This window comes from Mastigoproctus giganteus, chromosome 14 (assembly GCF_048544385.1).
Source record: "Mastigoproctus giganteus isolate SK-2022 chromosome 14, ASM4854438v1, whole genome shotgun sequence".
NCBI lineage: Eukaryota > Metazoa > Arthropoda > Arachnida > Uropygi > Thelyphonidae > Mastigoproctus > Mastigoproctus giganteus.
The window spans coordinates 93,942,604-93,960,169 of NC_143588.1; the positions used below are offsets into that span (position 1 = coordinate 93,942,604).

The 17,566-nt window shown below is 35.6% G+C and overlaps 1 protein-coding gene across 1 annotated transcript in view; it reads right to left on the reverse strand.

The window, feature by feature from the left end:
* LOC150075388 (thiopurine S-methyltransferase-like) overlaps window positions 1–17,566 on the reverse strand; it is an 80,279-nt gene that overhangs the window by 19,507 nt on the left and 43,206 nt on the right. The window contains exons 5-7 of the mRNA XM_090388836.1: window positions 16,126–16,178; window positions 8,546–8,620; window positions 4,041–4,126 (exon numbers count right to left, since the gene is read on the reverse strand). Coding sequence (XP_090244962.1) covers window positions 4,041–4,126; window positions 8,546–8,620; window positions 16,126–16,178 — 214 coding nt within the window. The remainder of the gene's footprint in view (window positions 1–4,040; window positions 4,127–8,545; window positions 8,621–16,125; window positions 16,179–17,566) is intronic.

Sequence of the window (17,566 nt, forward strand, 5' to 3'; positions counted from 1 at the left end):
ATCCTGACAACTCGAAATCATATAGCAATGTGGGGTCGGAAATGCTTTCCTGAAGCGGTGTTGTACACAGAAGCACCACAAAAAGAAAAGAGACCGCAAGTGAGAAATCGTTTTAATAATACATGAAAAGAAGCAAAAGGTACATGGATTAAAGTAAGTGTTCGAAGTTTCTTCAACCTCATATTGCTTTCGCACAGTGGTACCTTGTAAAATGTGCTACAAATCCCCTTTTTCCTGCTGAAGTGTTGTTTTCCGATGAGGCATCCTTCACAAGGGAAGGAATTTTCAACACGCATAACGACCATATCTGGGCGGTCGAGAACCCGCATGCAATACGACGTCGTGCAGCACAGATTCGATTTTCGGTCAAAGTATGGGCCGGTATTATGGGAGATCACCTCATCGGACCTTACCTGTTACCGTGTCGTCTAACCGGACCTATCTACTTGATCTTTCTGCAGCAAGTATTGCCACAACTTTTGAGAGATGAACAGATTTCTGCATCGACGCAACAGACAATGTGGTTCCAACACGATGGAGCCCCTGCCCATTATAGCGGAGATGTTCGTAACTACCTGGATGTCACATTTGGTCAACAGTGGATTGGACGTGGTGGTCCCGTGCGTTGGCCTGCTCAGTCACCCGACCTATCATGTCTTGATTTTTATTTCTGGAGTCATATGAAATCGCTAGTTTATGACACCCCTGTTGACAATGCTGAGGAGCTGGTTGCAAGAATCGCAGTAGCTGCCGAAGAAATTCGAAATTCGCCTGGAGTATTCCAGAATGTTCGGATGTCCCTGCGTCGGAGATGTGAGGCGTGCATTGTAGTCCGTGGAAGAAACTTCGAACACTTACTTTAATCCATGTACCTTTTGCTTCTTTTCATGTATTATTAAAACGATTTCTCACTTACAGTCTCTTTTCTTTTTGTGGTGCTTCTGTGTACAACACCGCTTCAGGAAAGCATTTCCGACCCCACATTGCTATATGATTTCGAGTTGTCAGGATGTACCCTACCCCTCTTAGAAGTTCTGAAACGTTTAACTGAAACACCCTGTATAACTGTATATAGTATTGTACCAATTATTTCAGTATTGAGGTTGCAGTAATGATAAAAGTGGTCAAAAAACAAATTTTCAGAAAGAATACTGAAACAGATGACTAAAAACAAAACAAAGCAGTAATTTGTAAATAACTAAAAAAAAAAAAAAAAAAAGCCTAAGTATGTAGCAATAAACACTAAGAATACAAGAATTATTTTAAATCCAAATGAAATCCCATTCTCAAAACTGGCACGAAGTAACTTCCTTGTGAATATTAACATGTTCACTGCTGGTTGACACAAACACATGAAGAGGTTTTTAGACCCCATGGATGAAAAAAATAAACTATCTGATTTTAAAGAACCATTTTCTTCCAATTTCATAGAAGAAAACACTGGATGACTTTCACTAGTGGCTTACTAATTCAGCCATAGTGAGAAGAAAGCCCAAAAATATCTCTGTCCTCCCCAATACAGATTGATTCAATCCAGTGATTTCCAGTGAATTCAGCTCATTAAGGTTGTAGGTCAAGCCAGCAGCCAACTTTGTGTTAAGCCCACAAAGGAAATAACTGTTGCAGAAAGCTCTTCTTATAAAAGAGATCATCATTTCCTCTTATTATCGAACAATATTTTCCCTTAATTTTGAAATACAGTAGAGCATCAGTTATCTGGAATAATTAATGTTAGACCTCTTCTGGATAGCCAAATTTTCCTGATAATCGAACCAGAAAATTTTCTAGATAATTTTTCCAGTAAGATTAAATAAATTTAATCTTACCTTACGATTAAATTAAATACTTAAGATTAATTAAATAAAAAGAAATTATAAACTAATCTCAGAAAACAGAAACATCCACCCAGGTATTTTTATGATTTTTATACAAAACAGTAAAATTAGAAAGATTTTTAAATACTCTCGGTTTTTTTCAACTTACTGATAACGAGCACAGACAATCTGTGCATTCCAATGACATTTGCACACATAGCAACTGTAACCTGCTCTTTTCTCATCTTAAAACTTAGTGCAGGCATTTCTCTTTAGTGACTAGGGGTTTTCTTGGTAATGCTTTACATAATAAGCCCATCTCATCAACATTATAAATGTTTTCTTTCTCTTAATTTGTTATAACTGAAGCAAACTTACTTTTAAAGGACACCACTGTCGATTCGTCTACAGAAAGTTTCTTACCTTGAATATCTAGTTCACATATACAGTGTCTCGGTTTAAAGTTTTTCAGCCAACCTGTGCTTGCCTTAAAATCTTCATTACCTCTTAATTTTCGATTAAAATCCAATGCTTTTTCATACAACATTGGGCCAGATACTGGTTCACCTAAACTTCGCTTCTGAAGAAAACAAAAAATAAAGTGCACTCTCTAAAGCGGCATTTTCAGGTTTCGACATAGTCTTCTTCCTGCTAGATCCTTCTTCAATATCCATAATCGACACAAATTTTGTTATAGCATTAGAATTTTTCTTGATGTCGTAAATTGTTGAAGTCCCCACATTAAAAACCCTTTGGAGAGATTTCCTAAATTTTCACCTTTTCTAATTCTATTAATAATTTCAGTTTTTTGTTTCAATGTTAAAACTATGTGTTTTCTTTTCGTTCACATTTTACCATAAAAAATTGAGAAAAATAATAAATCACACAGTTTTGGGCTGATATTATTCTTACCAAATCTGGAGCTAAACTAATCTGAAATTCACTCATGGCTTTCGAGAAAACCCACTAGTCTCTGTGATATTTTTCTAAAGCACACTTCTGAAGGTCACATAGAATTCTAGAGGTTACACCCATAAACAATAAAAACAAATTTGCAGTTTTCGGTTTATTGGGCTTTTTGTTTGTACAATCTGTTATAAATGGGCAAACTCAATCTTTCACATATTATAATCAAAATTCAATTTGCAAATGTGATCACTATAACCGGCGCTGACATTCTGGATAACCGATGTTCCGCTGTACTATTAAAGTGAACATTAAATATTATGAGATTTTCTAACATTACATATTTTGTATTCAAAATATATTAACTCATTAAGTTTAACTCAATTTAATTCACTTCATTCCACTTATCCAAGTCTTCATTAAATTTTTTTTGTACCACATAAGTCAACCTCTAATTTTTGCCTCAAAAGCTGGTGCTTAGTCACATATTTGCCATAAAAGATGACCCTCTTTTTTTAACATTGTCTTTCATACCTTACATAGTACTGACTCAAATCTCCATTTAAAACCACTGCCTATTTTTTAATTCAATTATTTTTATCCTTTCTTTCTTTTAATTGTTTATGTTGTGACATAAACAATTAAAATAATAAAATGTTGTGACATTTTATTACACTGCACAGTAAACTGTAAAGAGAGCAATAAGACATTCCTTCAGTAAATCCTTATGTAGCAGATTACGAAACCAAATCTGAAGGCACAGGTGACAATGTGGCATTTCTCTTACTGATGCTATTTGTATATGGGATGCTTTGATTGTGTAGCTGAGCCATTCCTTTGTTGCCTCTTTAGTAATGTACTACTAATTAGTCCTCTGTAAACAATACCTCGATATGGAAGTGAGTTAGCCATTAGAAATTGACAATTTCAAAAAGTAAACCTGAAAACATGAATTGTTTTTGTCTAATGAAGAAGATGGACAAATTCTTGGACTTTAAAAGTCCAAGAATTTGTCCATGTGTATATTTGTGTAAAAATCTATATATAATAAATCATAAATATAGTGTTATGAATTCATGCCTTTCTAACCCTAAGAAGTGGCTTCAGCTCAAGCTTAAGATTTTATATTCAGAGTATAAGCCAACCTTAAAATTTTAGACAATTTTTTAGCTTCAAAGGTTGACTTATATACTGGAATATATGGTACTTCATCATCACAATATTATATGTTTTAAATGAATGATATCTTCACTCATTTAAAAACACATTAAAAACTTGGCAAATTTATATTAAATTAAATTAAAATATTTAAGAACAAACCTGAGAAAAACCAGTCTTTGAAAGTCAAGCAGATCAAAAGAATACGAAATCGAGGAGCCAAAAGAGAGAATATTGTTTTTACATACCTGCAAAATAATTAGTTCTTATATTAATAGTTGTTTAACAGTTAATTTTTTAATAAGGTATTAGAATCAAGTTTTGTTTAAAGTTACTTATTCAGCATTAGCAAGCATAAATATAACAGCAATGTGTGTTTGTAGGATGCTAATTTTAAGTATAATCAGAAACTATTCCTTTAATCAGGGATTCTCAAAATGTGAGTTGTTTGGTTTTTGGTTTTTGGTTTTTTTTTTTAGGAGCATTAGCAACTAAGGCCATATTGCTCAGGGAAATGCGGTGGTCATTCCTTTGACCTTTCCGCATCCTCTGTATTTGGTGGTGACGGGCTCGAACCCCGGTCTAATCAAGAAGCGTGTGCTACGCACTGCTGCTCCTTCCCACCTGGCTACGGAGGCGCCTATTGTGAGTTGTATGGATCCTTCTAATTTATTCCAATCTCATGGCTGCAAGACTTTTCCCATTTATTCTGCTGTGATTTTCTAAAAATTCATGTATAGCCTTGGATGTCTACCTATTTTGCTTTCTCTGGGTCGATATGGGGGGATTTCATATGTAAGTTCAGTTTATTTATCGCATACTAACTTTTGATGATGTAAACTCCAAGGGTATTGGAGACTGGGGGGGGGATTCCTGTTTTCAGATGGGTGATGGTGGCGGTGGACAGCAATCCATTGGGAGAGGGGATTTGAAATGCTGATACCTCTTGTTGTTTTCTTCTTGTTAGAAGAGCTTTTCTGTATATTAAAATGATTCACTGTACTGTTTATTTCTAGTGTGGCCCACTTTTAGGTTAAATTAAGCCGACCGGGCTAGCCAGGTGGGTCAAGTGCCTGCCTGGCAACCCAAAGGTCGTGGGTTTGAATCCCGCCTCAGGCTTGGATCAAAGTGCTGCAAAAACCTTGGGAGGTGCATTATGGCCACAGAAGCCGATGCACCAACAACTACAAAAAAAAAAAAAAAAAAAAAAAAAAAAAAGAGGTTAAATTAATGGCAACAAAATGCAGTGTCATTGCTATTCATATTACAGTAGAACGTCGGTTATCTGGAATAATTTGAAAGGCTGATTTTTTATTCTTTTTTTTTATTAATGGTAATATTTGAGACAAATGTTTATTACACTACAAAAGTATTTCTGTCTGTTTTTATATGTTGTATATCTAGTGAAATGTTGTATTAGGACTAATTGGGTTTTCTTGGAAATCACGAGTGACAAAGTTTAGTCATTCGCTTCCTTGAACCCAATTTTCCATTACATATTTTGTTCTCTTCATTTCATATTATGTTTAGTTTAGCTCCAGATTCGGTAAGAATAATATCAGCCCGAAATTGCGAGATTTATTATTTTTCTCAGTTTTTTTTTACAGTAAAATGTCAATGACAAGAAACAGCACTGAAATTGGCAGAAAAACCAGGAAGAATGCAATATAATCAAATCAGTGATTAAGGAACTTAAGAGATTTCACAGCAAAAAAAAAAAAAAAAAAAAGCTCACAAAAAACAATTGAACATTATTTTAAAAAATTACTTTAAATTTTTTCCACATAAAACTCACAGTGAAATACCTATCCAAATATACATATATATGTAAATATGTGAAATAACAGAATTTATTTAATTTTACCTTACGTTTGATTTTCCGGAAAATTTTGCTATCTGGAAAAGATCTGACATTAATTATTCCAGATAATTGATGCTCTACTGTACTTAGTTTGATATACCTGTCATATTCTGAAATTTTAATTTTCGACAGAACTGGCTATGTACATCTTTTTGCACTAGTATATCAACCGGCAGACTGTGCATCTAGTTTCCATTGAAAATGAGGAGTAACGTCTCACGTTTCCTAGTGCCTTTAAAGAAGAGTTTACTGATACTTCCTAGATATCCTTTGCTGCTTTTTTGCTAAAACCCAGGTGGTACGAAAGCATGAGGAGAGGTTCACCCCGTGCAGCTTCCTAGGGAATGATTATGAAATATTATCATCATTCCACTATTTCTTCAAGAACTGAATTTAACTGTTTAATCTCTCTAGACACATCCAAGGATGACAATATGTCACTGGTATTGATTTCCAGTGCAAATTCAAATATTGTTATTTATGCTATATCAGAATATTATGGAACACTTCAATTCCTCTTCTCCACAGGACCATAGTTATATTACTAGGATGTCATCCAGTAACTGGTGCCATAACTTTTATTTTATGTTGGTAGCCTTCTAAAGCTACTGTAATCAGAAATATACAAGGTGTGGACATAAAGTTCCCAGATTAGTGCTGTTACAGTCATGTTTGATAACTTTTAGAATAAACAGAAGTAGTATATTGTAGTTCAAACTTCTTCCAAAAGAAGATGGTATAGAGATTGTCCAGTAGGCCGACATGTTGCAAGTAAGAACTAGTTTCTTTGTAGAACGTTAATGTTCTACATTACAATTTTGCAATGGAGCAATGAACAAATATCAAATTTTGCTTTGAACTGGGAAAACTTGCAAAAAGAAAACATGAAATGTTAAAAATTGTTTATGGTGACGAAACATTATGTTGTACCAGTGTGTCTGGATAGTGTATGTGGTTCAAAGATGGACATGAGGATGTTTGCAATGACTCAAGGAGTGGGCAGCCTCTCAAAATGAGGACAGAGTTTCAAAAGTTCAGTAAATTGTGGGAGGTGATCGTCATTTGACCCTTAGAATAATGGCTGATAAATTGGATATGAACAAAAAGACAATTCATCAAATTCTGCAGGAAGATTTAGAGAAGAGGAAGGTCTGTGAAAATTTTATGCCACACAGCCTCACTGATGATAGCAGAAGCAACGAAGAGTATCATCATGCAAAGACTTCATCCAGACTTGTCAAGAGAATCCTAATTTCCTTGACTGTATTGTCACTGGAGATGAAGCTGAGTGTTTCAGTATGATCTCAAGATGAAGTATCAGAACATGCAGGGGACTTCAAAATCATCTGCAAGGCCCAAAACGTTTCATTTACAGAAGTTCAGGATCAAGACAATGCTGATCATGTTTTTCGATGAACAAGGTGTGATTGCTCAGGACTTTGTACCTAACAGGGAGTGAGTTAACGTTGTGTTCTATATACAGGTGCTTCAAAGATTATGAAGTGCATTTCCCAGGAGGGTCCACAATTCTGAGAGAAAGGCATCTGGTTTTTGTTACACAACAATGTCACCACCCATTCTGCACTTGTCGTGAGGATATTTCTGATGAAACATCATCTATCAACTTCCACAACGACAGATGGAAGTTTGTTCCAGCAATTAACCACCCGCTGGCTAAAGGCAAATTTCCGCACATCTATTCTACATCTGTTTTTTTTCTTAATTTGAATTTATGCCCCCTTCGGTTCGTAATCTGAACAAGTGGAAGGATCCCATCAGAATTCAGCGTGCTCAACCCATTCAAGGCCTTATACACCTCAATCAGATCACCGTGCAGGTGCCTAGTCTCCAGCCACTGCAATTTGCAGAACTTAAGCCTCTCCTGGTAAGAGGATCCCTTCATTCTCCTCACCAACCTTATTGCCCTTCTCTGTACATGCTCAAGTAAATCTACATCCTTCCTAAAATGAGGCCTCCAGACCTGTACGCAGTACTCAAGGCGTGGCCTGACCATTGCTTTATACAGAGGGATAATCACCTCCTTTTCCCTGCTAGCAAAATTCCTATATATCATTGACAAAACCCCATGACTTGCCCTGGCAGCGTGTCTGCATTGCTCAGAAAACTTCATATCTGCCTGCACAATTACTCCCAGGTCTTTTTCATTTTCTACCACCTTAAGTGTAGTATCACACAGTTGGTACGTTTCTCTGGGGTTACCCATATGCAGTACTTTGCATTTGTCAAGGTTAAACTTCAGTTGCGACTTCTTAGCCCATCTGCCCAAATTATCTAGATCCTGTTGCAGTAGCACACTGCCATTACTGTCATTAACAACCCTGCCAACCTTTGTATCATCTGCAAACTTCGACATTAAGCCTGATATACCTTCATCAATATCACTGATAAATATACAAAACAACAGCGGACTCAACACCGAACCCTGTGGGACTCCACTAATAACATTAGTCCATGAAAAGTAGCACCCATTGATTACCACCCTCTGTCTTCTCCCACTTAACCATCCTTTGAAATGAAACAGCAGAAACCACACCTCTTCAAATACAGCAAGATACAGTTTCCCTCCCAAAAGAAAAAGGAATACAAAACATTAAATTCTGAAAAATATTAATAATTTACAGAGTAACTATCGCATTAAGTATTAAACATCATAATAGTGCAAAAATGTTTTTCACTAAGTAAACATTAGAAAAAATATTTTAATGGCATATCTGTTACACAGTGCATATACAACTGCAAACAGAATAATACAGCTAGGTAATTACCAAGGAAACAATTTAATTACATTTTTCTGTTTTCTTTTTCAACTGCTATGAAGGCACCTCTATCCCACACAGCATCCATAAGTCCAACAATATTCCTGCATGAAAATTAATATTACACAATATTAATTTAGGAGAAGTGTTTCTGATATAAATTAATATAACTGTAATCTAAAAATAATTTTATTCTATAACCCTGGCTATTACATTACATTACATTACTTTGAAGGTTACAAAAAAACTGTCCCCTTATTTGTCAAATTTTTAATACAGGCACTCCCTGATGTAATAGACCACTTACGTGATACTCTACTTATGTAAATTCAACTTCACGTAAGTTTTTGCTGACTGGTACAAATTTAAAAAAAAATATATGGAAAAGTATTTAGCATCCCGTAGGAATAAATGGGGGTATTGTGAAAATATCGTAATGTGAACCAATAACACATTTTTTTTTTTTTGGTAATTCGTTCCAAGACCTCGGAAGTTAAATGTTAAATTTTTGCTATATAACTAAGATATTTAACTCTCTGAAAGGTAATTTTTATAATGGAAATTGGATTAGTTTTATATAAATTTATGTCAAATAAGCACAACACAAAAATCACTTTTAACTAAAGGATGCAAAAAAGACACGCAGCCAACATGTTTGCAAATGCTACTATTGGCTGAAAGGAAGGGCTATGCGGTCCAGCGGAGAATGAACTACACTTTCATTGTTATCATATGTTCAGTTATAAGAATCAATTTTGAACACCTTTGTGATAGTTTCCTAAAGCACATTTCTGGAGGTCACAACCATAAAACAATTTGCATTGGGCTTTTCTCTTAGTGGAATCTATTATAAATGGGTAGTAAACTCGATCTTAAATAACATAGATAAAATTTCAGAATCTTCTCTTCATTCCTACATTCCCTTCATTCATTACAATGATGAAGGGAAGGCGACCAATGGCAAGTACAGGTGGTGGCAGTGCTAGGAAATGAAACAAAATTGATTTAGAAATGAAGATGAAAATGATTAAGAAGTAAGAAGCAGGACAAAGTTTGTCATCTATTCCACAGGAATTAGGTCTCACTACTTCAACAGTGAATGTTATTTTAAAGGCCAGTGTACATGTAAAAGACCATGTTAAAGGATCAATGCATTTAAGATCAAGAGTGATCACAAAACAGCATTCAGTGCTATATCGAAGATAGTAAAGCTATAATAATAAGGATGGAATATCAGATTCAGAAGCAAGTGCCCCCAAGTCTAATGGCCATTCAAGCAAAAGCAAGAAGTATTTACGAAGATAGCAAGGATAAATATGGCAAACCCCAAGCCAAGTTCCAAATTAAACTGCCTGTGGCAAGCAACAGGCAGTTTAATTTGTTCAAGCATTGCACTAGTTTCCACAACAAAGTACTTTCCACAAAGTAAAATTTTTGTAATTGTACACTAAGCATTTATGGAAATTCCGACTTACGTAGAGTTCAACAGAACACAACTCTTATGTAAGTCGGGGAGTGGCTGAGAAATTAGAGATGACTTTTTTTTTTTTTTTTTGTGAAGGATTCTCAACTTGCAACTCATTGAAAAGCCCAACAACCTCTTCTGTGACTGTCTGCTTAATATCATAACATTTTGTCATTATGCTAGGAGGCCTAGGTCGGTTTGTCTTACAGACAGTTAATTGAGGATCAGTTGTATATACAGTTTTTGGGTGTCTATTATAACCTCACTTACATTCAGCTCATCTCACTTCCAAGGCATTAGCAAAGTCATTAGCACTCCAGAATGAAGCTATGTAAAATCCAAAATAAGAATTTCACACTGATGAACATTTTAAGAACAGTTTTAGAGTTGTCATGCATTGTATGAAGTCTAACATGTTGAAAGAAAGGGGGGGTACACACACACACACACACACACACACACACACACACACACACACACACACACACACACACACACACACAGAATAAATATTAAGGGGGCACCTCCGTAGCCAGGTGGGAAGGAGCAGCAGTGCGTAGCACACGCTTCTTGATTAGACCGGGGTTCGAGCCCGTCACCACCAAATACGAAGATTGCGGAAAGGTCAGGGAATGACCACCGCATATCCCGGAGCAATATGGCCTTAGTTGCTAATGCTCCTAAAAAAAAAACCAAATAACAAAATAACAAATAAAATAAATATTAAGGTTTTTTCTCAATCAATAACTAGATATTTGTAAAATGATGTAGCATGACAGCGAGTAAATTTTGTGTAGGTTTATACTGTACAGTCAGTCCTTGTATAACACGTGTTTACATTACACGAATTCGATCATACACGATTTATAAATAGAGGAACGATATCTTATATGCACGAACTGAATTCGCTTATGCACGATTTGCCTTTGTGTTTACAAGAAATGGCAGTCGAACGCAGAATCACCCCAACCGAACGCAACATGATAGGAATGAAGAGAAGATTCTGAAAATGTATTTGTTTTTTATATCAGTGAAGGGGAAACACATTTCACATAATAACGTAAAAACCAACACAATTCCAGCTATCGATATAATCGCAAATGCAATTAGATGGAGTTTACTACCAGTTTATAACAGATTCCACTAGCAGAAACGCAACTGGAAATTGTTTTATGGTAGTAACCCCCAGAAATGTGCTTTAGTAAAATGTGAGATGTTAATAGTGTATCTCAGCCTTTACAGTGTTGTTTATTCAGTTGCTACACGGGTGCAGCTTTGTTTATGTGTATCAAGCGTGCCTCCTCGTTTTGTAATTGTGCTTTATTCCCTAAAAATTAGTAAAATACTTAAAAGGTGTGAAAAGGAAGCGTCCTGGCGAAGACACTGCAGATTCAGAGAGAGAGAGAGAGAAAAAAAAAAGCAATATCGATAAACAGAGGTGGACTGGGTCAAAAATTCTTACCCGGGTTGTTTGTTTGGTTTTTTAAGGAGCATTAGCAACTAAGGCCATATTGCTCCGGGTCATGCAGTGGTCATTCCCTGACCTTTCCGCATCCTCCGTATTTGGTGGTGACGGGCTCGAACCCCGGTTTAATCAAGAAGTGTGTGCTACGCACTGCTGCTCCTTCCCACCTGGCTACGGAGGCGCCGTTCTTACCCGGGAAAATTTATAGTGGCCTCATACTACGGTTTATGGCCAAAATCACACAGGCCTCCGGCCCACCGGGATTTCCCAGGTAAGGCTTATGGCCAGTCCGCCTCCGTCGATAGAGAAAAAATATGAAATTGTGAAACGCTTTGAGCAAAACAAAATGAAAGACCATGTGATATTGCATGTGCTACAGACCGAAATGAGGCAACGCCGAGAATTAGAAAGAATACAGAGAAAATAAAAACAACTTTCATAGCGGGAACAACACAAAGTGTAATTAAATTCCATTAGATTAAGATACAAAGAAGTGGAAGAGATGGAATGGCTGTCATCTGTTTGGATAGAAAATCAAACAAAAAACAAGTTTGCTTACGACAGAAGCAAAAGCTTAGCAATATTTTATTACGTAATAGTCGTAATAACATAAGCATTTTATTACGACTATTTTATTTAATATAATACATTTTCACTATTTTATTAATAAATTTTTATTATTTAAATAAATAATAAAAAATAAATATTTTTTATTATTTATTATATTATAATAAAAATAAAAAAAATATTATAATATTATTTTTTATTACGTATTTTAATCGTTATAAAATACGTAAGTATTTTATAACGATTAAAATTACCTGATTATTTATTGTGTTTGGTAATGTTTTGGTTCCAAATGTGTGTTCAATCTTGGGTGGTCGGCACCTAACCCCACTTTTCCCATAGGGCCTGTTGTTTATATTGCACGAGGGTTTCTAGGAACAACTATCGTGCTATATGAGGACAGACTGTATTAGGGCTGGCTGTGGTCTTTAGATAGTACACATCACAAAAAAAAAAACAATAGGTGCATTGTAAACTATGGAGTTGACATAATGGTTGCTTTCAAAACAGTTACAATAAAGTTATAAATTTCTCTAGCCATCCTAAGGTTATATCATAGTATAACGAAAAAAAGTTAAAGAAACCCTTTTTTTTTCTGTGGCATATCTGAAAAATATATAATGTATTATATAATTGTAAAATCATATTTTTTAAATTTAAAAATAAATATTTATTAGCTATCAAAGTTTTATCAGCTGTGGATTAAGTTGCATCAAATTTGTAGTAGTAACATATCCCATTAGTCATCTATTCCTCCATACAGGATTAAACAATAAAAATGCAAAATAAAACTTAAAAATGGTGTAAACCTTTGTCCCTAAAAAATCACACATCCTTATTTTAAGGTATTTCAATTTATAAGTATATAGGTACTGCAGTTAGAGGGTGGGAAAGAGCTTCATACTAATGGAAGCAGAAAAGATTAACCCATTATTTGTGGGTTACATATTTATCAGTAAGAACAGTGCTTTTGTTTCTTACCAAATATAGAAAGTTTTTTATAGTTATTAATACAAATTATATATATACACTTTAATTATCAACTTAATATACCTATGAAACTTCTTTTTACATATATTCATTTAGGAGATAAACTACAGTAGACTGTCGAAATAACGGAACCCCAAATAATGGAACGTTCGAGCTAACGGCACATTGAGATTGGATGTTTACATACAGCGCAGATATCCTGCAGTGACAAAAAAAGAAAACAGCAAGTTATGCGATTACTGTATTTCTTTACGCTCGCCATTTTGAAGTGAATTCTGTACTGATAACACAGATTATACCACTGTTTTACTTTTAGTTTAAATTAAAAACTTCTCCTTCTCATTATGGCTCCTAAACCTCATACAGAGAAGAAAAGAAGAACAACATTAAAGCTTAGTGACAAACTTGATATAATCCAAACTACACGGTTGTTAAAATTAAAGTATCCCTATGTAGAGTGCTCTGGAGGTCTAAGGCTCGTACTGAAGAGAAATTTGGATAACAGGTACAATAAAGAATGAGCTCGCCATTTATTGGAAAACAAAAATTAGTTACAAAATTTGTCACTACATGGCACATAACTATCTTAGTTACGATTATGCAAATAACTTACATTATTTGCATAATCATAAGTTATTGCTACAGTGCCACTACTCAACTCTACTATACTGTATAAAAGCAAAGCAGTCTCTTCAAAATCATACAGTAGATGTCTGCCTGCACTACAGCAGCAATGACAACAACGTTGCCAGAAAAGGTGCTATTACTGAAGCTGTATTATCAGAACACCAACAATGCAGCTGCGGCTATCAGAGAATTCTGCATCAGAAGGCGTGCACCTATGACTGTTTGTGCCATCCGCAAAATGATTGCAAAATTCGAAGCAACAGGATATCTTGGTGTTCAACCATGTAGAAGTCAAAAACAAGTGGACTTCTCTCATGTTGAAGGTGTGGCTATGGCTGTCGTGGATTTATCAAGTCAATCTCCATGTGGTAGCACTAGTGTGCCAGCTGTTTCTCGTGAAGTGGACATGCATTCCACTGTAAGGCTAGTAATGTGTCAGGTGTTGCGGTACTATCCTTACAAGATGCACATGCTACAGCAGCTAAAGTATGGTGATGCAGATATTTGTATCACATATGCTTGTTTGTTATTTAGTTTTTAGGAGCATTAGCAACTAAGGCCATATTGCTCCGGGGGGATATGCGGTGGTCATTCCCTGACCTTTCCGCATCCTTTGTATTTGATGGTCATGGGCTCGAACCCCTGTCTAATCAAGAAGTGTGTGCTACGCACTGCTGCTCCTGCCCACCTGGCTACGGAGGCGCCGTTTCCCATACACACTTCAGTTTCTGGCGCGAATGACAGTGAATATCACTTGGCCATGGAACATCCTTTGGAGTGATGAAGTCCACTTCTGCTTAAATGGACAAGTGAATATGCACAACTGTCACATTTGGGCAACAGAAAACCCTTGAATTGTCCAAGAGGTCCCATTGCATTCTCCAAAAGTGACAGTGTGGCGTGGATTTACGGCCGCATTCATGATTGGGCCATATTTTTTGAACAGGTAACACCGACTGGACTCTGCACCTGCTCCATCACTGGACAGCGATATTATAAAATGTTGGCAAATTTTGCAATACCAGAGCTGCAACAACGTGGGTGCCTTCAGGATACCATATTCATGCAAGATGGTGCAGCACCCCACATCCACCGTTGTGTCCAAAGATTGCTAAGGCAATCTTTACAGGTGAATGAGTCATCAGCCGTTGTTTTCCAAGCATCTTGGCCACCCCAATCACTGGACCTCACCCCATACGACTTCTGGTTGTGGTTTTTTGAAGAACCAGGTGTATCGGGAAGGATGTCAAACTCTGGCAGATCTGAAGAACAGCATTAGATATCATGTGCTGGCTATTCCAGTTGACATGTTACGTTCTGCTGTAGAAAATGCTGTTCTTGACCAAAATGGAGGACACACTGAACAATTGTAGCACTGTTCAAGTGATTTGTATTGCCACAATGCCATATAGTGATAAATTTTGTAACTAATTTTTTTTTTCCAATAAATGTTGAGCGCATTCTTTACTGTACCTGTTTTCCAAATTTCTCTTCAGTACGAGCCTTAGAACTCGCTCCAGAGCCCTCTACATAGGGATCCTTTAATTTTAACAACCCTGTATTACATTAGGGTCACCCGAAAAGTTAATTCGTATACTCATATGTATCGTGTTTGTAAAATTGCGTGCGTTCTCTGGTCGATTTGCCCATTTTGCTGGATGAAAAGCCTCAGTTTAGGGGAGAAAAAACCTTCCTATCTAAGCCTGAGACTAACTCAGTCAGGGAGTGAAAAACGTTTCTCGCATCATCGACGGGATTCAAACCCAGCCTTTTCCATCCGGTGCATGGAGGATGGTGATGACACCACTGTGCTACCCAAGCAGACTAAACTTGATATAATAAAGAAAATAGAACAGGGTGTAAGTATCAATGGCAGAACATGACATTGGATCATCAACATGTTTATGTTTTTTTATGTGCAGTTAATAAAAGTGCATTCTTAATCCATCAATTTCTTACTTAGCCCCATTATTTCTGCATTAAAAAATATATTAAAAATAAAAATTTCCAGATAACGGAAAAATCAAAATAATGGCACCTCGAATCCCCGAAGGTACCATTATTCTGATAAACTATACTTGGCAGATTTTTTGTTAACAGTTCAACTCTCACATTAATACCAGTATCTTGCATTACGTTTTTGAAATGTAATTTTTATGTCAGATTTCATTCAAAATCTATTTTGTTACATAAAATATTCATTATATAAAAAAGTGCCTCTTCTCATATTTGTTAAATAATATGAATAATATGTTAAATAATGTTTTCCCTAAATAATCATAATCTCAGGATGAAAGATAATAATATGCAACAAAAACCTATGCAACACATTATTTTGACTAAGAGTAGCAGCCCATGTTTTTCTACAATTAATTTTAGTATTTCATTTACAAAATTTTTAATTTTTATTAACCCTGATTAGTTTAACTTCAAAAAAGTCTAAGGCATTAATAGTTACAAGTAGTAGTACTATCAATAATAATATTAATAATTACCTGTCAAATTTAAAAATGTCACATATGAAAATTTGTAGTCGGCCATCTAAGGTCTGAAAATGAAATGCATAATATCAAAATAGCCCTTGGATTCCAATAAAACCTTTTAAAAATTATTTTAAAAAAATCAATAACAATTGCCATACATGTGAAGTTTGGTACTTCTATAACAAATTTTGATATTCAATTTGTTGGCAATATAAGTTGTACAAAAGAATCAAATATATAGAATATACAAAGAAAAAGAAGATTAAAATTGCCATAAAACACTGATTTATTAAGATATAAATCATGGTTAGGAATGTGTCTGTTGTAGTAGGGTATTTATTTAATAACCACCACAATGATAAAACATCAAAATAAAAAAGTGACCAATCTAGCACTGGTACTGATTTTATGTATTTATTAAGTTTATGCAACATATGAGGGGTGGCAATAAATTTCCTCAAATGGTACAATAAAAAGAACACAAAGTGAAGGAGTGCAAAAATTGTTTTATTTATATTTGAAGTAATTAAGTAATTATCATCTGACTGAATGCACTTATTACATCATTTTAAAAGTTTCTGAAAAGAGTCAGCAAAGGGGCATCCAAAGAGATAATGTTCAGTTCAGTGGCTACATTTTTCTTTGTGTCCTCAACATCCCGAAATCACTTTCCTTTGAAGGCAGTTTTCATCTTTGGAAAGAGGAAGAATTCCAATGGTGCAAGATCAGGATGGATGGTTGGATCTGTACAATGTCACGTTTTGTCAGAAATGTCTTCAGCATTTTTATGCACTGTTGTGCAACAAGAACCAAGTTGCCTTTCTCTCAAAATGTAGCCTCACTGGAACACATATACAATCTCTCTCTTCTCCTCCTTCTCCTCCCTCCAGGGGCAAATTCCTTGTGAATCACACCCTATTTGTCAAAAAATATGATCAGTACTGTCTTGATTCAGAACTTCTGTAAACAAAAACTTTTTGGGCCTTGGTGATGATTTTGAAGTCCACTGAATGCTCTGATGCTTTGTTTCTGGGTCTTACTGAAACACTCAAAGTACTACTACTACTTAATGCTCATCTGCAGTGACAACACAGTCAAGGAAATTAGGATTCTTTTGACAAGTTTGGATTGTCACCACCAAATACGGAGGATGCGGGGAATTACCACCGCATATCCCGGAGCAATATGGCCTTAGTTGCTAATGCTCCTAAAAACCTAATAACTAACAAATTTGGATGAAGTATTTGCATGATGACATTCTTTGCTGCTTCTGCTCATCTGTGAGACTGTGCAGCATAATTTGCACAGACCTTCCTCTTCTCCAAATCTTCATGCAGAATTTGACGAATTGTCTTTTTGTTCAGATCCAATTTATCAGCCATTATTCTGAGGGTAAAATGACGATCATTTGTCATAATTTCCCAAACTTTTGCAACTCTGTCCTCATTTTGAG